The 21,340-nt window shown below is 44.8% G+C and overlaps 4 protein-coding genes across 29 annotated transcripts in view; all 4 read left to right on the top strand.

Moving 5' to 3' along the window:
* Nucleotides 1-2,820, top strand: part of LOC1279830 (cGMP-dependent protein kinase, isozyme 2 forms cD4/T1/T3A/T3B) — a 130,095-nt gene extending 127,275 nt beyond the window's left edge. For all 18 annotated transcript variants that reach the window (XM_061659482.1, XM_061659479.1, XM_061659475.1 and 15 more), the window contains 4 exons: nt 204-697; nt 788-913; nt 983-1,172; nt 1,261-2,820. In XM_061659482.1, coding sequence (XP_061515466.1) covers nt 204-697; nt 788-913; nt 983-1,172; nt 1,261-1,426 — 976 coding nt within the window. In that variant the 3' untranslated portion in view covers nt 1,427-2,820. The remainder of the gene's footprint in view (nt 1-203; nt 698-787; nt 914-982; nt 1,173-1,260) is intronic.
* Nucleotides 2,821-4,011: 1,191 nt separating this feature from the next.
* Nucleotides 4,012-10,359, top strand: LOC1279829 (protein argonaute-3). Its single transcript, XM_319604.5, has 3 exons — nt 4,012-5,682; nt 7,806-9,119; nt 9,208-10,359. Exons 1-3 carry the CDS (start codon nt 4,291-4,293, stop codon nt 9,292-9,294), a joined length of 2,793 nt encoding a protein of 930 aa, XP_319604.5. The 5' UTR covers nt 4,012-4,290; the 3' UTR covers nt 9,295-10,359.
* Nucleotides 10,360-16,614: 6,255 nt separating this feature from the next.
* LOC1279828 (trypsin-4-like) lies at nt 16,615-17,739 on the top strand. The gene is made up of 2 exons (XM_319603.5): nt 16,615-16,870; nt 16,939-17,739. Exons 1-2 carry the CDS (start codon nt 16,819-16,821, stop codon nt 17,664-17,666), a joined length of 780 nt encoding a protein of 259 aa, XP_319603.2. The 5' UTR covers nt 16,615-16,818; the 3' UTR covers nt 17,667-17,739.
* Nucleotides 17,740-19,250: 1,511 nt separating this feature from the next.
* LOC5668075 (insulin receptor substrate 1) overlaps nt 19,251-21,340 on the top strand; it is a 216,589-nt gene continuing 214,499 nt past the window's right edge. For 5 of the 9 annotated variants that reach the window (XM_061659760.1, XM_061659763.1, XM_061659762.1 and 2 more), the window contains exon 1: nt 19,272-19,401. The gene's annotated coding sequence lies outside the window, so the exon portion shown is untranslated. Of the gene's footprint in view, nt 19,443-21,340 lie in introns of all 9 variants that reach the window. The other 4 variants (XM_061659766.1, XM_061659765.1, XM_061659756.1 and 1 more) reach the window with 3 other exon arrangements.

Raw genomic sequence — 21,340 nt, 5'->3', positions numbered from 1 at the left:
AATTCCGGACGACTCCGACTCCAACGACTCCTACCGAAACTAGTGGTTTCTTTGTTGCAGGAGTCGGAATCGCAATAAAAATAGCCTGAGATGGTTCGGAGTCGCGGGTGCGCTCCAGAGAGCACACCACTAACAGCCTGACACTACGTCTACTGGTTGAGATCAATGTCCTAATCATGCGTCTTCCTACTCTTTTTTCTAAGGATTTGGGAAGAGTTCCGAGAGGTGAAGCTGTCCGATCTGCGCGTCATCTCGACGCTCGGCGTCGGTGGCTTTGGGCGGGTGGAGCTGGTCCAGCTGGCCCAGGACAAGTCGCGCTCGTTCGCGCTGAAGCAGATGAAGAAGGCACAGATCGTGGAGACGCGCCAGCAGCAGCACATCATGTCGGAGAAGGAGATCATGAGCGAGGCGAACAGTGACTTTATCGTGAAGCTGTACAAAACGTTCAAGGACCGCAAGTACCTGTACATGCTGATGGAAAGCTGCCTGGGCGGGGAGCTGTGGACGATCTTGCGCGATCGTGGCCACTTTGATGATGGCACTACGCGCTTTTACACGGCTTGCGTGGTGGAGGCGTTCGATTATCTGCACTCGCGCAACATTATCTATCGCGATCTGAAGCCGGAGAATCTGCTGCTGGATGTGTCGGGGTACGTGAAGCTGGTGGACTTTGGATTCGCTAAGAAGCTGCAATCAGGTAAGGAGAGAGAGAAAGAGAGCGCGAGATACGTTTTGGTGAATTCAAGATGCTCATGATCTGTTTTGTTTCCGCGAATCTTCTCAACAGGTCGCAAAACATGGACGTTCTGCGGTACGCCGGAGTACGTAGCGCCGGAAGTTATTCTTAACCGTGGCCATGACATCAGTGCCGACTATTGGTCGCTTGGAGTGCTCATGTTTGAGCTGCTGACCGGTAAGTTTTCGCTCGTATTAATGAGTGGGTTCCTGTGGATCTCTTCTAATGGTTTCTCGTGTTTCACAGGTACGCCACCGTTCACTGGAGCCGATCCGATGCGCACGTACAACATCATCCTGAAGGGTATCGATGCGATCGAGTTCCCGCGCAACATCACCCGCAATGCCAGTGCGCTGATCAAGAAGCTGTGCCGGGACAATCCGACCGAGCGTCTCGGCTACCAGCGAGGCGGCATCAGTGAAATCCAAAAGCACAAGTAAGTGTGTTTGACGCCTGATGAAGACACTGTCATCGCAATCAGAGCTCCGCTAGACACTAATAATGCTCTTAATTCTTTCCTACAGATGGTTCGATGGCTTCTACTGGGAAGGATTGCGGAATCGTTCACTGCCGCCGCCGATCCTGCCCAAGGTACAGAGCGTCGTCGATACGGCCAACTTTGATGACTATCCGGCCGATCCGGATGGTCCTCCGCCGGATGATCTGTCCGGATGGGACGATGATTTCTAAGCGAAACGTCGTGTCCCCTCTTGCCTGCTGTGCGCTCTTTGATGAAAGATCTTTTCGCGCTAGACACTTCCTATAAGAAAGTTTTGCTTCTTCTCTCCCCCGTGCCTCCCGTGCAATAAGGTTACATTTTCGTGCGTTTTTGTTTTCGTTTTTGTTTCATTTTGATGAATGAGAGAGAGAGAGAGAGAGAGAGAGAGAGAGAGTGAGAAAGAGAGCCAGCGATTGAAGTTTGAACGTTAATACCGTCTGTCGTCTAGCGCTTGGTTGAACGTTTGGTTGTTCCTTTTGGAGTTAATGAGGTGTTTGTGGCGGTGTGACCTTGTGCACGGGGACGGTGTAGCGTTTTTATACATATATTTTAAAAAGTTTTATCATTTTTTTATCAAAAAAGAAGAAAAAAAGGTGCAGACACAGAAAGGCAGTCAATTGCAGAGTGTACTTTTTTTTAATGGAAAAGAAGAGAATGTGTCCTTAAACAATTAGTTATACGTTTAACAAATAATAGCAAAAAAAAATACAAGAATTAGAGGATTGAGCACAGCATCGTCCATGTCATATGTGTGAGGTGAGAGGGTCGGAAATGGAAGAGAAGAAACTGTTGATTATGATTGTGTACTGCTTTTGTACTTCCCTGTTTTTTCTTCTTTGATATCTGTTTTCCATCCTGAATAATCCTTTCTCGTTAGAGATCACGTGCGACGACCATCGTACCACGTGGTATGCCTTAGCTAACAAAAAAGCCCCAATTTTTATTGCTAACACCTGTCTCTCTCTCCCTTTATACCCCGTTACTTCAGCTAATTGTTGGTCAGAATTTAAACACCCCCCGATAATAACCCCGATAATAGTTGTTCGACGCTAATTGATAATGATAACGTTTGGTTAGCGAGAACAGGAGAGAGAGAAAGAGAAACGAATGTATGTTTGTATGTGTGTGTGTTGCGTGCGTGCGTGTATGTTGTTCAATTTGTGCAATCGAGATTCTGTAAAATATACATATTAAAAAAGCGAAGTCTGTACATAACAAAAAAAAACAATGCGCGTCAAAATTCACGTGTTAGGTGCATATATATGTGTAGTGAAAAACAAACAAGCAAAAACAGCAGAATTGGTTCGCGGTTTAATGTTTCTTTTTGCTTTCCCTTTTTTCGCACGATCATTTCTCCAGTGTCTAAATAGATTATTGGAATGGTTCGTTGTTTAAATTGTTATTTTAAAATTGAGCGCATGGTCGTGTGTGTGCGCGTATGTGTGGTTGATAGCCCGAAGGAGAACCGTGTGCAGAACTAGTTTCCTTTTCAGCAGCTGATTAGAAATCAGAGTTTAGTTTCTAGCATCGTTTAAAACTGAGAGAAAAAAAAAAACAATAAATTCGTAATCCGTGTAATTTCGAGTGTGGTGGTGTGTGCCGTTTGATTTGGTAGGCTAATAGTTGGAAAGAAAATGGCCAAGATTGAATGAATTGCAGAGTCTGCGGGTCAGCGATTTGTGAAAAGCTCTATTTTTCTTATGTATTTTTTCACATCAGCTAAAAAAATATAATTTTATACAAATTATTTCGAATTATACCAAGAGACAGGGTAGAAATTCTTGTAATACAACTTAATGTGGTAATTTAAATATTTCTTTAATTATTTTTCATGGAGACCCAAATCAAAAGATGTACAAACAAACATCCCCTACAAGTCTTACTTATTTTATTTGTATTTTTATACATACTTCGACACTTTCCACTCCTGGACTAAGAAAGTACAACGGAAAATACGAATTCTGTATTGACGTTTTGTCATCCACACGACCATCTGTCATATGCGAGTGACAGATCAACTGTGGTAATTCACCTTGTTTGTTTGCTTCTTTTGTACCAAACACTCGCTTCTCGCTTCAATTTTGACTATTCTCTTGAAGTGCTATCAGAAAAAATGCGTGAAATTTATTGTTATGCTTTTTTGTTCTGTTATCAGTTAATATTGCCCAACTAGTACCCTCAAGCCGCATCACAAAACCTGCGTATTGTTTTGTGCGCGGTGAAAACCGTGCAGAAGCCGCTGACAGCTACGCGCTGTCAAGTTTCGCCTCGCAACCAGAGTGACCAGAAATACCGATTTATCTGTATTCCTACCGATTTTTTATACGCCTACCGATTCACAGATGAGCCCCCTAAAACTACCGATTTTTCATTTATCCTACCGAAAATCACAGATTTTTTCGTAATATTAACCAAAAAGTCATATAACCATTTTCCAAATCACTTAATGTATAAAACTCTATATGGAAATCACTAGCAACTGGAACCAGAAGTTCAATAGAGACAACTAAGGCCCGTGTCTGTGCTCCATCGCATGCGATTTAATCGCACGTCCTGTCAAACGCTTTTCGTATCATATTGCGATTATTTGAATGATTTTAATAATATAACGATTATGAAAAATTAAGTTGAGATTGTTCCTACAAAAAACCACACATTTAGTTTGACAGATAAAATCGGATGCGGCGTCCGACGAAATCAATATTTTTGATTCCGCTTGATCCACAGATTAGCTTCCATCTCCAGCCTAACGAAAACTACCGATAAAATTTTGATGCGCCTACCGAAAACCGCAAAAATAATCTGGCCACTCTGCTCGCAACAACACAATAGAACTCGCTGTGGCAATTTCTCGCGAAGAACGCACGTTTCGCATTGTTCTCCGGCTTAATAATCGAAGGTTCTTTGACCGCTGCCGATCTGCATGAAGCGGACAGATAGCGCGTGTGAAAATCGTGAAAAAGGGAAGCTTTGATATCAAAAACCGTGCGTGTTTCATCTCTTGCCTGTGACCAGGGACTCTCCTCCTCCTCCTCCGTGTATAGACTGCTCCGAGATGAGTTCACGGAAGGACTTTTTTCGGTCGATAATAGAATCCTCCTCGTCGATCGGTGGCTCGAACAACGATTCGGCGAACGCTACGTCACAGAACCTCGACAGTGGGTACCGCACGGGCGTAACGACCAGCGGCGAGGAACCGACCGCACCGTTGCCAGTTCAAGGCCGTGGACGAGCATGGGCACTTTCGTCGCTTGGCGTGACGATGGCACCGCCGGCCGATGCGGCAGCACCGCTGGTGACGCCGATGGAAAACCTCGTCATGGGAGGACGGGGCCGATTTTTGCAGAAGCTGCTAAGCCAAGCCGCCCCGACCGCGGCCACGGTAGAGCCACCGGCGGATACGACCGTTCCGATCTCGTCGGCCACTTCCGGAGCGGGAACGGCATCGATCAAGGACAGCGACGCTCGGTCGGTCGCATCAAGGCAGGCGTCGGACGTTACCAAGGCGGAGGATTCGTTTGTGCTGCGCGAATGCAAGGAGCAGGGCGAGCCGGTCATACGCATCGGAAAGGAGGGCAACCCGCTGCACCTGATGGGCAACTTCATGGAGCTGAAGTGCGAGCCGGATCGCGGTATCTTCCTGTACACGGTCGACTTTAGCCCGCCGATCGATGCGAAGCGCACCCGCCAGCGGTGCATCGACAGCCACAAGGACGTGTTCGGCACGGCGTACACGTTCGACGGGCACATACTGCTGCTGCCGAAAGCGTTGGAGCAGGAGCGGTTCAAGCTGACGTCCCAACATCCGACCGAGGGTACGCCCGTCACGCTGTCGGTGGTGTTCCGCGTGCAGCAGCAGATGAGCCAGAATGTGGCGTTCTACAACAAGCTGTTCCGGCGCATCATGTACATGCTGCAGCTGTCCGAGATGGGCCGCAAGCACTTCGATCCGACGCAGGCCCGCATCATACCGCAGCACAAGCTGGAGATTTGGCCCGGGTTCGTGACGGCGGTGAACGAGTTCGAGGGCGGGCTGATGCTGAACCTGGACGTAACGCACCGCGTGCTGATGCAAACGACCGTGTACACGCACATCAAGATGCTGGCCCAGGCCCGCGGTGGCCAGTTTAGGGAGAATGTGCTCAAGTCGCTGCTCGGGGCGGTCGTGCTGACGCGGTACAACAAGAAAACGTACCGCATCGACGATGTGTGCTTCGACACGAACCCGCTCAGCACGTTCCGGTACGGGGAGCGGGACATCTCGTACGTGGAGTACTACAAGGAGCAGTACGGGCTGGAAATTAAGGACCACCAGCAGCCACTGTTGCTGAACCGGTCGGAGCGGCGCGTGGTGGGGAAGACCGAGCCGGAGGAGATGATTGTTTGCCTGGTGCCGGAGATTTGCTTCCTCACTGGGTTGACCGATGAGATGCGAAACGATCATAAGGTACGTTTTGGGAGTGTAGATTGGAAATGCCAAATTGGTCTGGAAATGGTTAAAGTATATAGTTCCTTGTTTTGATTGTAAATATTTACAAAAATTCCGGCTAATTCGATATTTCAACAGTTTATTTTGAACTTTTTACTTTTTTTTAAATTACGGCTCTAAAACAATATCGATTAAGTTTCTATGAGAGACTAATTACGATTTGTTTATTATGAGTTGCATAATACGTAGTGATCGAGGAAAACTGAACGTAATTCTTTATTTTATTATTTATTAATATTTTAATTTAACCATTTATTGTTATTATTTATTTAACTATTTATTATTATTTATTATATTTAACTTTTTTGAGATTTTTTAAACCGAAATTTGATCAGTTTATAGATTAGGGGAACTGGGGGTAGTTTCGACACCTTAAGGGGTTTCCCCTGATTGCAATAATTTTGCCAATGTAAACTTACTATTAGATATCGAAAATGTCTTTTTTGATTCATTATGTACAATATTAAGAGAAACTACGGGTTCTGCATTGATTTTGATAACATTTTGATAATAATTAAAAAAAGGGTGTTTTTTTGCATCAAGACTGCAGACACCTTGTTGGGTAATTTCGACACATTGATTATAATTGTTAAAATAACATACTCTGATGGCCGGTTGTTTTTCATTGAAGTTCAACAAAGTATTTTGTACCAATTTTAAGAAAAATTAACACGAAACATTTTTGAAATATGCGAAAGAAATGAAGTTACAAACAAGAACAAATATTTCGTTACAAATAGCATAGGACCAGACTCCATATAGTAGAAGCTGTGGAGATAGCATCTGGTTTATAGAATGAATGGTTAAGATTACTTTAAAAATAACCTTGCAGCCAGTATCTTCCAGTAATCTTTTTTTCATAAAATCGAAAAGCGTGCTCAATTTTATTTTTCCCTGCCAACTCAAAAGCCAAAAGACGAATATTTTTCTACTATTTTTCTCTTCAGCTAAGCCTAAACCGACCTAAAGTAAGCCTAAAATACAGTCAAAGCCATAACAATATTAATTTTAATAAGCCTAAACCATGTATTTAGCCGGTCTCGTAGTACAGTCGTCAACTCGTACGACTTAACAACATGCCCGTCATGGGTTCAATCCCCAAATAGACTGCGCCGCCATACGTAGGACTGACTATCCTGCTATGGGGGGAAATCAATTAGTCACTCAAAGCCAAAGCCTACAAGTGGGTACAGGCAGGCCTTGACCGACATCGGTTGTTGTGCCAAAGAAGAAGAAGAAGAAACCATGTATTAAGTATATTTTTTGAGTCCGAGTTTGGCAAACGTTCTATGAGAGAATGATAGCTAAATTCTATAATGATAAGCTCCTTGGTTTGTTGACATTGCAAGTTTTAAAGCTTCTAAGGTGTTTTTGTTATTTGCTCAGTGTTTGATCATTACTTTTGCCGTACATAGTTTCGGGACATCTGTAGAAAATATTGACACTTTCAAATTACGATGTAAAGAAAAATGTTAACATGCTACAAATAAGCATTACACTACTACCAAGTGGGGTGTCGATTTTACCCCCATTGGCCGCACAAGTTTTAGTGACATTTTATACTATATAGTTTAATATAAAAATTACGCCCTTTGATACAGAACTAATCAATAGTGTTTATAAAACAATACTATTAACACGGAAACTATAATTTTGTTGAATGTAAAAAAATCTCAGATATTCATAACAGTTAATATAAATTAGGTGTACCAATTTCTTTCTTCACAAAGTTTTATAAATACTAAAACGGCAAGATGTCGAACTTACCCACAGTGTCGAACCAACCCTGACTTCCCCTATAAATGAATATAATGTTGCTTTCCTTTTTTGTTGTGCGTTCACGGTTCAATTTGAATATCAACAGTGGATGACGAAATTTTACGTTAAATGTTGAATTTTATTGAAGAAAGGTGTAATTACACACAATATTTTAAATCAAGCTTTGGTTACTGATAGCTAATTAGTCATGGGAATGTAACCTGCTACCTTTCGTTATATTTAAATTTTAAAAATACTCATTGCTAAATGCTGATCATCATGAGGTAATTCAAATTTCTTCTCCTCTTTCCCTTCCCCCCCAGGTAATGCGCGATATTGCGACGTACACGCGCATCACACCGAACCAGCGCCTCGTCGCGATGCGCCAGTTTTGCGAGAATGTGAACAAAAACGAAGCCGCCCGCAAGCTGCTCTCCTCCTGGGGGCTCGAGCTGATGATCACCCCGAAGGTGATGATGGGTCGGCAGCTCCCGCCCGAAAACATCACGTCCGGCGGCGGTGTGGTAGGCAGCGCCGGCCCGAACGTCGACTACACCCGCCAGGTCACCAACAATCCGATGCTGGAGATCGTCCACATCCGCCAGTGGATGCTGCTGTACACGCAGCGCGACGAGCAGCACGCGTCCGTGTTCCGCGATTGCGTGAAGCGTACCTGCAAGCTGCTCGGGTTGGAAGTCGCCCAACCGCAGGTCGAAGTGCTGCCGCAGGACGCCACCAACCTGTACGTGCAGGCGCTGCGCACCCGCATCCGCCCCGGCACCCAGATCGTGGTCATCATTTGCCCAACGTCCCGGGACGATCGGTACGCCGCGATCAAGCGCATCCTCTGCACGGAGGTGCCGATCCCGTCGCAGGTCATCAACGCGCGCACGCTCGCGAACGAGAAGCGCAACCGGTCGGTCGTGCTGAAGGTGCTGCTGCAGATGAACTGCAAGCTCGGTGGGTCGCTGTGGGGCGTCCGCGTGCCGATCAAACGCACCATGATCTGTGGCATTGACACGTACCACGAGGCGAAGCAGCGCTCCAACTCGGTGGCCGCGTTCGTCGGTTCGCTCGACGCTGCCTTCACGCACTGGTACTCGCGGGCGACCGTGCAGGAGCGGAAGGAGGAAATCCTGAACGGGCTGTGCGTGTCGCTCGAGAAGACGCTGCAGGCGTACCAGCGGCGCAACTGCCACCTGCCGGACAGGATCATCATTTTCCGCGACGGTGTCAGCGACGAGCAGACAAACATTTGCCTGGACTACGAGATACCGCAGCTGCAGGCGGCCTGCAAGCTGGTCCAGCCGGACTACGAGCCGAAGATTACGTTCATCGTGGTGCAGAAGCGCATCATTACGCGCCTGTTCACGATGAGCCGCGGTGGTGGGGATGGCGATGGGCAAGCGAATGCACCGCCCGGTACCGTGCTGGACAACACGGTCACACGGCGGTACATGTTTGACTTTTTCCTCGTATCGCAGACGGTGCAGATGGGCACGGTGACACCGACGCATTACATCGTGCTGCGGGACGATTCCAAGTTTTCGCCCGACATTCTGCAGCAGCTGAGCTACAAGATGTGCTACATGTACTACAACTGGACCGGCACGATTCGTGTGCCGGCGTGCTGTCAGGTAGGTTGGACGGAGCAGATCCTTTGGGAGTGACACACACACTGAAGCTAATGTTTACTTTCCTTTTTTTCTTTGCACGCACACGCAGTACGCACACAAGCTGGCGTATCTTGTTGGACAGTCGGTCAAGCGAATGCCGGCGGAATCGTTGAACGACAAGCTGTTCTACCTGTAAGAAGGCGCACACTTTGGAGCGGCAAAGGGAGTATTTTTTGCGAATTGTGTTGTTCATCTCAAATTCCCTTTCCGAATTTGTCTCTTTTTCTATATGCTACTTGATACACATGCAGCTTCGCGCATGCATGCAAATTTCTCTTCTTTATTTTTCACTATTAACATTACGGAATTCAATCTCGTTTCTACACACGTTACTGACACACACTGATATAACACACAGATGTATTAACCTCTTTCCGTTGAGCTGTACAATCGTGAACTTATTATACATTCATTGAACTAAGAATTAGCCATGGGTTAGAATTTATGGGTTATACCAATAGAGAGATGCATAACGAACCCAAGTGCCTTAACAGATCACGTCAATTTATTTACATTTTTAGCATTAAAACGTCCTTTAGCTCGTAGAGAAGGGAAAAGCTTCATCTATTTTATTTTTATATTATTCACCTCTTGCGAACAAATTTTAAGAACAAGAGAGATTCTTATTTTCGTTGGTAGGAACGTTCAAGAATCTGAATTAAAGCTGAAACAAACAAAATCTTTTAAAAACCTATTTTTCTATTACGCTATTTTTTTCTTACCCGTCTTTAATCCGCGAAACTAGCGTGTGCTGGAATTAGTATAAAAAGCGGTCTCCAACACTTATGAGACATTTGATATCGTGTAATATCTTACTTATGGACTATCTCTACCATTTTATAGTTCATTCATTTTGTTGTTTTATTGAATTGAATTTAAGTCAATAAGATGTAGTTTGGATTAAACGAATTATGTTTTTTTTTCACAAAACTTGGCAAATCAATAATTACTTCAGGGCTGGATCTCGTAAGTGAATTTAAGAAGTAAAACTTCAAGAAAATTACAATGCAATGTTAACTGTTAAAACTATGAACTGTACATCTTTGAAAGGAGGGGGTAAGCTTTTGTTACTCTTAAGCAAAGATTGAATTCCAAAGACTGATGTTGATGTTATAAGAATTTGTGGAAGATGCTCAATTGTGGACCAAAAACAGAAGAAAAGAAAATCGTGTATGAAATAAACAGAAGATTAATAAGAAAATTGTGCTGTAAAGTGCCAGTGCCTTGGATCGAATCATCCGAAAAATAGAAGTATATTTCATCATTAACTTATCTTATTGATTCTTAGAGCTTGAAAAATCGGTTTTAATGGCCATACGCAATTAGAGAAGAAGAGATTAAGTAAGTTAAGAAAATATTTAAAGAACAATTTTTACAATTCCCATAGATTAAATTTCGATTTCGACTTTAATTACTAAATTCTCATTAATAGCGTATGTCGGACAATAACTGCAGTCTTAATGGCATTTTTTCGCTAATTTTATATTATTTTTACTTTCAGTGCTGTTTCAATCATATCTTCAATCAATAATATTCCAGGGCGGAGTGAATTCTCTTCGTGAATATATATATAATCACTGAACATAAACCGAAAGTCAGAACATTCAACGTTATACAAAATTTGCTGCTGTTGCTGCTGCATCCCTTAGGGGAAAGCGGGACAAAATGGGCCTGTTAAGCAGTTTACTGAATATTCCTTTGAAAAGGCCACAAAACATAACTTATTCTTACATTGTTACATGCTTCCATCATTTATCTATGGATTAAAATTCCAACATAGCCTGAAAATAACTTAATTGCATCAAAAAAGTGTAAAATAAAAGTTGATGTTTTACGAGATGCTATTTTGACACGCAGGGCAAAACGGGCACATGTAAACAAAACATGAAACGTCCAAACACTGGGGCAATATGGGCCACAACAACTGCGCTTTGCTAATAGTAGATGCTTTGCGCACGTTTCGTGAAATGTATTCTCGTCCTATACATTCCTGCTGTCCAGGAAAGCCGTTAAAATTCTTCCAAAATCATGTTATCAAAATTAAAACTGTTTTTACACGTTTTAATCTACAAAACCGAATCTTTTAAAGCAATGCCTGTTACCATTATTGTGGGGACAAATACAACACCATAGTCTCACCAAACGCCGTATGTTAGAAGCATCTGTCCATTTTGTCTCAAGAGTAACTGCCCATTATACCCCACGTGTGTAACATTACCCAAAAACGAAAAAGCAAACACGTTAGTCTCTGATGAGATAAGGCGATTGAAAAAACACAGATGAAGCGTCTCATTGCATAAAAAATAATTACTCTTACAAAGGGCGTCGCGGGTTGAAAATTGAAAACTGAAACCCGGCCAGAGAGAGAGAGAGAGAGAGCGCTTTTGGGTACAAACATTCTGATCATGTGAAAACTTACACCGTTTCGCATTCAATTGCCTTGCTTTCTTCAGACAAATATCAGGAATATATAGAAATATCATATCTTTAAAAAATATACCATGTAAAACTTCTAAGCATCGCTGTGACACTGGTTTAAGCTTATTTTCGAAACAGCAAATATTACATCAATATGCTACCTCATCTTATTTTGCATTTTTTTTTGGTTATTTGTTATTAAATGGTTATAAAAAACTTACATGGTGTTCATAGAACACTCCAATGAATATATTTAGAGCATTTGTAATGTGTCTTTGAAGTGAAGTAATGCTAAAATAGAAGCTGCCCATTTGGCCCCGCTTTCCCCTACTAGCAGCTAAATTTAAAATGAATATGCGTACTTGCGTAATGAACGCGCAACGATGACGTATTCGAGCCAATTGTGCTCAACTCCACATACACCCTTTTCCGGAGCAAAACCCTTTTGGCACTGCTTGGCCCCGGGGTCGGCGTCTAGTTTAATTGATCCTGCTTCCAGGTTTTTAAACCATCTTCCGTGTTAAAAATATACAAAAACAGAACGACGCAATAACGTATACACACACCGGGCTGAAGGAAAAACAAGGAACGTATGCTGCGTACACCACCAACCTCACCCGTTGTGTGTTGTGGATGGTCGGGCGACGACGACGCAGGCAACAGAAACCAGTAGCAGACCGATCGGGGCTGCTGGGCGCAGCGTTGAGGGTTGCCGCTCGGTGGTGCTCTCACCGTGTGGCACATAACCTACCCGAATGCATACGCCCGTGGGACGTCCTGTCTCCTTTTGTTTCCACCAAAACAACCCTCACAATCGATTAACTCTCTCTCTCACTCTCTCTCTTTTTCTCCCTTTTCAGTGGCACTGCGTGTCTGCCGCGCCGGCGTATATGTGTGTTGTGTGAGGGGTTTTTACTACGGGCCTTCATCCCTTTGACCGCTCCAGCTCCAGCGTGCGCCATCATATCCTCCAAAGGGACTCGCGCGGGTGTCCTGCTGCTAGCCCGCTCTTTTATTACGTCTCCAAAATGTTGCTCCATTTTCCAAACGCCTCGTGGTGTGTGTGTGTGGGGAATGGAACCGGGAACAACATGCACAAGGTGGTGGCACAAGTCGCTGCCCACTTCACAGTCCCTCCCGCACGTAATTTCCACCAACACCGCGCGCATACCCAGCTTCGGCTGTGTCCGGCCTTGGCGCCTGGTAGCGAAAAACGGGCGGATATGACGCGGTTCCGCTAGGGGTCGGTATCTAGGACAATTTGTTTATAAATAGACTGGCGTGTACTAATCGATACCCACACACACACACACGCTGCTGGTGCCCGATAATTGGTCCACCGCAGTGTGTGAGCGGCAAACCGACCTGTCGGCAGCACCGGATCTTCTGCTGCTGCCTAGTGGTGCTTTGCATGAGTTTGGAAATTGGAAAATGGGATTTCTCATGTTGACTTCTCTCAAACACAATACGCTTACGTCACCACCACCACCACCACCACCGTCTTCTTCCGTACGTGTGTATGTGATACTACCGCCGCAACATTATGCACCATCCGGCTCCAAAGCCTACTCCAACAAGCGGTGTGATTAGTGAGAAAAGCCCGTTGCTAATGGGCGTTGCCGAAACGCGCGCGTTCTCTCTCTCTCTCTCTCTTTCTCTACGCAAATCCCGAAAACAGCAAACGCCGCATATTGGTGGGGATGCGCGTGTAATTAGAAGCTCGTTTTTGCAACATTGCAACATTGCTTGGAATCATGGAAAAATGGTTCAAAATTCCTAAATCTCGCGATAAGCCATATCACTTGCCGCCATCGTGTGTGTTTCATCTCCCGCAAAGCGTACGATCCCGCACACGGGATGATGATGATGTTGCCCTGTTTTCCCCCTGGTTGTTTCATTTCCCTTTTCCCATCACAAGACCTACTCACACACACACACGTTAACGTGGGTTTTCCTCCTGCTTACCCACACATACGCGCGCGCGCGCGTGTTTGTGTGTAAAAGGGCAAAAGTGTGGCGCGTACGCACGATGCGAAAAATAAGGCGCAATTTCTTCGGGTGGCGCTATTTTCCTTGTGATGGGTGATGGGTGGGAACAGCAGCAGCGTGGTGGGGCGGTGAAATCGATTCGGTGCCGCGTTAACGGCGCAATACGGAGCATTCGGGGTTGGGGTTGGGAGATTGTGAAATTTTGTCACGTATTTTCCCGCCAACCGGCAGCCGGTTCAAAAATCGATGGGTAAATGAAGGGGGGGGCCAAGATGATGGCGTTCAATATGGTTTTTTTTTTGGGGGTAAAGGGAGTTAACCGATGGCGCTGAAATGGTAATTATCACTTATGTATGATTAAATTAATAGTAATTATTATTACAGTGCGTCAGGGTTTAGAGCAAGGCTTATCTTTGATGGCATTACGGTTGTTGTAAGTGGAAGGAGCAGCCTTTCAGCAGTAATGGAAGCAGATCAGCTGCAAACATGCTTCTAAGGGTTCAATTTGCTTGTCTAAGAAGAGTTTTATGTGTTTCCTAAGCATGCATATTGGTGGTATTTTCCAGAACATTCAGAATAATCCTCTAATCAGAACAATACGAATTAACGCTCTTAGTGGTAGATGAAAATCTTTAGAATTTCAAATTCAAATCAAATTCCATCTATTCTATCAAAGTCAAATTCTATGAAAGTCTACAGAGCAAGCTCTAGATACTCTATATAAGTAAATAAACAATATTCAAGATGGAAAGGTGTGAATATTTGTAGTTTGAAGTATTTCAACTTCTCTGAAATCAAACAGAACCTCTTTTTTATCCGCAAAGGCTTTTCCATTCTTTGGATAGGAAGCAATTTGCAGAAAGGATTTGTGAGCTGGAAGGGCTTAAGAGGCGAATACTCTGTTCACATTGGTTGGATCTTAGCAACGGTCCTAAAAATCTCCCCTAATGGTTAATTCTTTATGTGGCCTAGCGAAGAAGCACGGAGCGTTAGTGTACGACCAATGCGCCTGTGTTCAACACTGATATCTAAGTAGCTATTTGTAATGATAGGTTCTTTTGAGAAACAAGATCAAGGAGGATCAGAGATCTACAAAAACAGCGATTTGAGTTCTGTCTAAGCATTACGCCGCATCACTCGACCCAGGGAATGTATTGAGGAGATGGATCTGATTATCTTCATTTACTGCGGAATCTATATCCTTAATAATATTGACCAACCATGTTTTTGGTTACTCCGGTGCCATTAATTACTTTGACTCTAAGACTCAGAGACTCTGAGCTTAGGTGATTTTTTGGTTATCCTAAGCTGCTACGGTCAGAATAGTATTGAGTGCATGACACCATCAAGCTCTGTCTGTAGTTTGTACTAGATGAGTTCAGAAGACCATGTGGCTTAGTCTTGAGTTCCTAGAAATTCGCGTTGATAATGTTCGCTTTCAAAACATTTTGTTATCTCAACTTAAAGCTAGCATACCTTCTCTGTCTTCGTGGATAGCTTACCCGGATCTTACGGGTATAATATGAGTAGTTTGTCGGAGGCTGGCAAGCTTGATCAATATTACGACAGTGAGATCCAAGGTCAATCAATCCTGCTCCTTATATGTAGGCCACATTCCTTCTCAAAATCTTGCTCACGAACTTAACTATAACAGGTTCGTCAAACTTGTACAGAAGCCATGTCTCAGAGACGTCGGTGAATTCTAATAAGACCGTGGTGTAGTAGGTGCACTATCTTCTGAATATCGTTCCAAATTTCTTATTTACTTATCCGGCGCTACAACCGCTTTGCGGTCTTGGTCTGCCTCAGGAGTGTCCGAGGAGTGCGTAAAACATGGCCAGCACACCGGACCCTGGCGAGCTTGATACGCTGTACGACAGTGAGGTCGCCGTACATCTCGTATAGCTCGTCATTAGTACGGCTCCTCTGTCGTCGTTTCCCACATACGGGGCCAAGTATCCTTCTGAGCATCTTCCTCTCGAACGCGGCTAAGAGGGCTTCGTCAGATTTGGACAGTGTCCATGTCTCAGAGGCGTATGTGAGTACTGGTACTATATAGGTACTATATAGTCCCAGCTTCGTCCGTCGCGAAAGGTTCTTCGAGTTGAACTGATTTTTCAGGCTCTAGAATGACCGGTTGGCATCCAGCATCCTTGCGCGCAACTCAGCTTCCATGCTGTTGTCGTTGCTGACCTTTGACCCAAGATAGGTGAATTCTTGGACGACTTCAAAAGTGCGTTCACCTATATGTACGTCACCTCTACGTAGATTCTGATTATTTATTGGTAGGCCCGCGGATGTTGCCACCATCAGTTTGGTCTTTGCCTCGTTTATCTGCAGTCCGAGGCTCTCTACCGCCTGCTCGATCCCTTGGTAGGCCTCTGCTACATATGAGAGCCGCAGACCAATGATGTATATACCATCAGCGTATGCTAGGATCTGGGATGACTTATAGAAGATGGCTTCCGTAGTCTCCACCCTTGAGTCACGAATGGCCCTCTATAGCGCCAAGTTGAAAATTACTAAATTACTAACCTTAATATTAAAATACCCAAATTTACTCAATATTTGAAGATTTTATTACGCTTTTTTTATTTCATCAAGAAACAAACCAAAATCCTCAAAGTGTGGTGTTGCGTGTACTTGCGCAATCCTGTCACCCAAAGCACTCGTTACATTGATTTGTGTATAATACTTATCCCTTTTCTGATTGAGCACCACTTGAAAATCGTAAACAAACCACGTCTAGCAGCCGTTTGGAAATACGTTTACTAAAAGATTACATCTATAGATAAGATTGCTACTAACTAGAGCAGCTAAACTTGAACTTGAATTTCGTGCAAGCCACTTCAAACTTAAATCAAACGTAAACCGCGCACCTGCTTTAGAAACCTCAATCAACTACGGTAAGCTTCCTGGGGTTGTGTACTCGATGGTACTATCTTCTTCCTAAAGCCCACGTGTACAATGCACGCATGTTTCCTGCCTTGCTTTACGCAATCCAATGGATGAGTTCTTAAGACGAGTTCCGTACAGTTCGAATCAATGCTTGTGGAGTGTTTGTCGAGCATGCGGCTATGATAAGACTACTAGGACACACTAAGAACAGGGCATAGACGATATCCCGGAGGAGTATAAAATCGGAAGCTTCGTCTTAGTCTCATCATCAGTCTTCGCTGGTTTACAATCACAAGAAGTTCATTGATTGACCATAAAACAATAAAACGAAAAGAGCAGGTGAAAGTAGCGCACGATGGCAAATCAATTCGTACTAGCTTTTGCTATGGTAGTAGCTGTAGCGACTGGTAAGTGTCAATAATGAAGCTTGGTAGTGTTTGAAGATCTCATCAACTCTTCGCTTCCACCTTTGCAGTCGCTTCCGGCTTTGTCGCCCCGGCCCGACGCGCCCAAATTGTCGGTGGCTTCCCGATCGACATTTCCGAGGCGCCGTACCAAATTTCGCTCCGCGAGGGAGGCCATCCTTCCTGCGGTGGATCGATCATTTCGCCCGACTGGATCCTAACTGCTGCCCACTGTCTGGAGGGCGTATCCGCCGATCAGGTGTCGATCCGGGCCGGTTCAACGTACAAAATGCACGGCGGTGTGCTGCGCAACGTCGCACGAGTTGTGCTCCATCCGGCCTGGGATCCGGTCACGAACGAAGGTGACATTGCGCTGATGGAGCTGGAAAGTCCGCTGCCGCTGGATGGTGACACGATGGCATCGATCGAGATGCCCGAACAGGACGAGGAAGATCCGGTCGAGGGTTCGAAGGCGCTGGTGTCCGGCTGGGGCAAGACGCTGAACCGGTTCCATTCGGCGTTGATCCTGCGCGCTACCTTCCTGCCGATCGTTCACCGGGACAACTGTCAGAAGGCGTACCGGCGTACGCACACCATCTCGGAGATGATGCTGTGTGCGGGCTTCTTCGAGGGTGGCCATGATTCGTGCCAGGGTGACTCCGGTGGTCCGCTGGTGGTGGACGATGTGCTTGTTGGTGTGGTGTCGTTCGCGATCGGTTGCGCCAGACCGGGCCTGCCCGGTGTGAATGCGCGCGTTTCCGCCGTGCGCGATTGGATTCGTGAAGTGAGCAACGTTTAAAGCGGGTGATGTCTGATGGGATGTTTTTGGCATATGTTATATGAAATATATTTATTTTTGGGCAAAAGCATAACTAATGCTATGTGTTGTTTCACATTTTCGACAGATGACTTAAACTACTGATACTTCTTTTTGTTCTTTTTGCGCTACAGAGTCCTCATTTTTTTTAAACATTTTTGCCTTGGTTAAGTATTACAAGTGTAAATATGAGTAAAGGATCTAGCGCTCCTTTTGGAATATTATCCAGTAAGCATTAGGTCTTTTTAGGGTCTTATTTAGGCCTATTTATCGAAAAAATCTTGGTTCCCATGTCTTCATTTATTCGAACATCTATTCCAACCGCTTATCGATACACACCTCACTACAATCAAGAGCTATAAATGATACAAAGTATTCCTGAAGAGATACATAAACGATAAGATATCTATGAATTTCTAAAAATAGATGAATCTTTATATACCCATGCTTCTTCAAAAATGCTTCAATCTTTGAGGATTTGTGAATATCAAACCATGAAATTTAGATCTGAAAACAAATCATTCAGATTCTTCAGTGTTACCCATCTCTAGATCAAACTGATTACTCGGGAGTGTCGTTTCTCCTAGACTCACCAAACGTGTGATATTCAGATGCTATCGGATAGCTTTGATAAGTGATATACTTACAAAGTAGTTGTGATATATATCGCCCAGTGATATGCATAGTCTTTTTGTAACATCAGGAATTCTAGAGGACCAGAAATTAAGATGGAAATAACGCTGGCATTTTTGTGCAGGTTGTAATCTGGGCTGAATTTGCAAACTATAACTATTAAAAAAAAGGATCGAACCTGGGTTTAGGACGGAGATCGATCCAGATAAAGAATTGAAGGCGTGAAATCCAGGTTTATGTCAAAGAACGGCACACAACGAACGAAAGTATGGATTAACGAAGGAAACAAAAATAAAACAAGAGAAAAGATGGTTAATATCTCTTTTTAAACAATTTTTAATACAACAATTACGTGTCGCAATAAAGCATTAACTTAAATTCCACAAATCAATCACAGAAGAAGGGACTCAAAAACCAACGAAGAATCGTACCACGTGGTCCGATCAATTCGAATGTTCTAACAGGATTGCATACATTTAGGCGCTTTCAGAAGCAAAGCAATGGCAAAGCGCAAACCACAACCAAACTCGCAGAAAACGTCATTTTGGTATAATTTACGCTTAATTCTCATGTTAATTTAATTGTTTATAATAATCTCCTTTACTCAAAATGGGTATAAAAACAATACTCAATCCCAACGGCTCCCACATACTGCCACAGTGTGCGATACGATTTGTTCCCTCCTGTGTATGTGTGCTTGTTTTTTTTTTTTCTTTTTTCCCCACTATTCCATCTTGTCGAAAACACGCTGCAGACGAATGTTTGCCGTAGTGTGTGTGATTTGTTATGATTCGCTCGTGGACTGGTGTGTGCGCGCCTGTCGTCTCTAACGCTCACTCACACAAGCGCAACCCACTTGGCACAGCCACGCTCGCATTGCCAAGCACCCGCCTGCTGTGTGGCAGCGTGTGTGCGTCTGTGTGCGTGTGGCTCGGCTCGCCAGCTCGAGCGAGACAGGCAATGTGTAGTTTGTGATTACTCAAAAAACCAAGATGGACGCGGTTTTACTGCGAGTGAAAAGTGTCGCTCCCGCATTTCGTCGCTGGCAAAGTGTGTAAAACGGTGCAAAACTGTGCAGATTGTGGTGCGTAAGTAGCTGCGGGTGGTTCCGAATCCATCGGCACGGTTAGTTTGGCCCGGGCGTCACTTGACGGTGGAAAATTTCAATTTCCCTCCGAAAGTGTGGTTTTTTTCTCGTGTGCGGGGGCAAACGTGTGTACGGTGTGCGTGCTGGTGCTGTGGTGCTGTGTGCGTGTGTGTTTTTTGTGTGTGGTTCTGCTGCGTTTGGGCTCTGATATAATATTTTCGGTGGCTGTAAGTTTCCACCTTTCCACCGCCGTCCTGCAACACTTCTCCATTACGCTGGTGGTGTGTTTGGTGTGTTCGGTTGTTGTGCTTCTCGCTGCCTGCCTTCTCTCTGTATCGGTTTCCACTTGCCCGCCAGATTGCGCTGCCCAGATTATTATACAGTGCGTGTGCGTGTGTTTTGTGTTTTTGGAGCCTTTTTTTTGCTGTGCAGTGGGGCAAAGCGCGCAAGTGTTAGAAGAGCCTGTCGCGCGGGTGTGTACATGTGTGCAAGAAAGAGAATGTGATGCTGCTGCGAGTGAGTGAGTGAGTGAGAGCGTGTGTGTGTGTGTGGCAGGACACGCACTGACCCCATTCCTCCGCACATTTCGGCCACGGGTGCTGTGCAAAAAAAAAAACCCCGAAAAAACACAGCAACCAAAGCAAAAGAGAAGAGCGCGTGCGTTTATACTGCCGTGTTGCCGTTTTGTTTTGAATGCGTGAAGCAAAGAAACGTGTACGTGTGTGTGTGTGTGTGTGTGTGGATGGTAAACAAAAATGTCCGATTATGGAATGGATAACAATAGAAAAAAAAACACAAACAAGCAATCAAACAGTGCACAAGGTGTAGGGAAAACGGGAACGGAACGGAGCACACATACGTCCGAGCTACTCTTCCCCACCACACAACGAGATAGCGATCATAAACAACACACACACACGGTGTTTTGGATGGGCGGGGGGGGGGGGGGGGTGTGTGCGGTGTCTGGTCTGGTCTGGGCAGCGCGTCATCAAAGCAGTCGCGTCGTGGCGCGTTGACGGATTTCTCGGAATTTTTCGACAGCACAAAAGGATGAGCCTCTCCTCCTCCGTTCCAGGAAAAGCCGTCCCCGTGTGTGTGTTTGTGTGTGTGCTTGACGATGCATGGCGTGCTCGTGGCGGTGTGCGTGTGTGTAGGAGATTAGAAGAAGACGCAGGGAAATAATAGAAAACAAGCCAATGCACCACACCGAGCAGGCCAAGAGCGGGTTTTGTGTTTTTATTTTGTTTCGGTGCCTATTTTTCGACCTGTATGTGTGTGTGTGTGTGTGTGTGTGCGTGTTTGTGAAGCGCTGTGTAAATGTGTATGTGTGTGTTCAATCTTAGCCAGCATCCGCGGTCGTAAACAATCGATTGAAACAACATATTTTGCCACTAAAAAGATAATTTTTGTCTCATGAAAAGTGACACTTTTTTAAGGTTAGAAAATAATCGTACAAACTGTTCGTTGTGATTAGAATGGCAATCGTTTTTTTTTTTTGTGGTGTGTGCGAGTGTGTGGTGGATACGAAATGGCTTCTCGTTCGTGGCGAGACGCGCGCGCCACAGACACGAGATCGAATATCGCCATTTTTGTTGCTCTCCTTCTACTCCTCTCTTTCTCGCGGCGCGCACACACTGGCAGAGCTCCGCTACCAGCAGCAGTCGTCGGTGTTGTTTTTACAGTTTAGCTACAAATTTACATGGTTTTGTTTTAACCATCCAAAAACATATGAAAAAAGCTCTCTTTGCTCCATTTGCTCGCTCTCTTCTATTGCATCTTTGGGATCCAATGGCAAAGAGTGCCCTGTTGTTTGTTGTTGTTTTGTTGATCCATTCGGGGTGTATTGTGTGTGAGCCCGCGATTTCGAAGATGATACGCACTGGGGCAGAGGAGCCACACAACACCATCTTTTTTCCGCCTTTTGTGCGTGTGTGTG

The sequence above is a fragment of the Anopheles gambiae genome, chromosome 3, assembly GCF_943734735.2.
Source record: "Anopheles gambiae chromosome 3, idAnoGambNW_F1_1, whole genome shotgun sequence".
Classification (NCBI taxonomy): Eukaryota; Metazoa; Arthropoda; class Insecta; order Diptera; family Culicidae; genus Anopheles; species Anopheles gambiae.
This window is presented reverse-complemented; position numbering and strand designations above follow the sequence as displayed.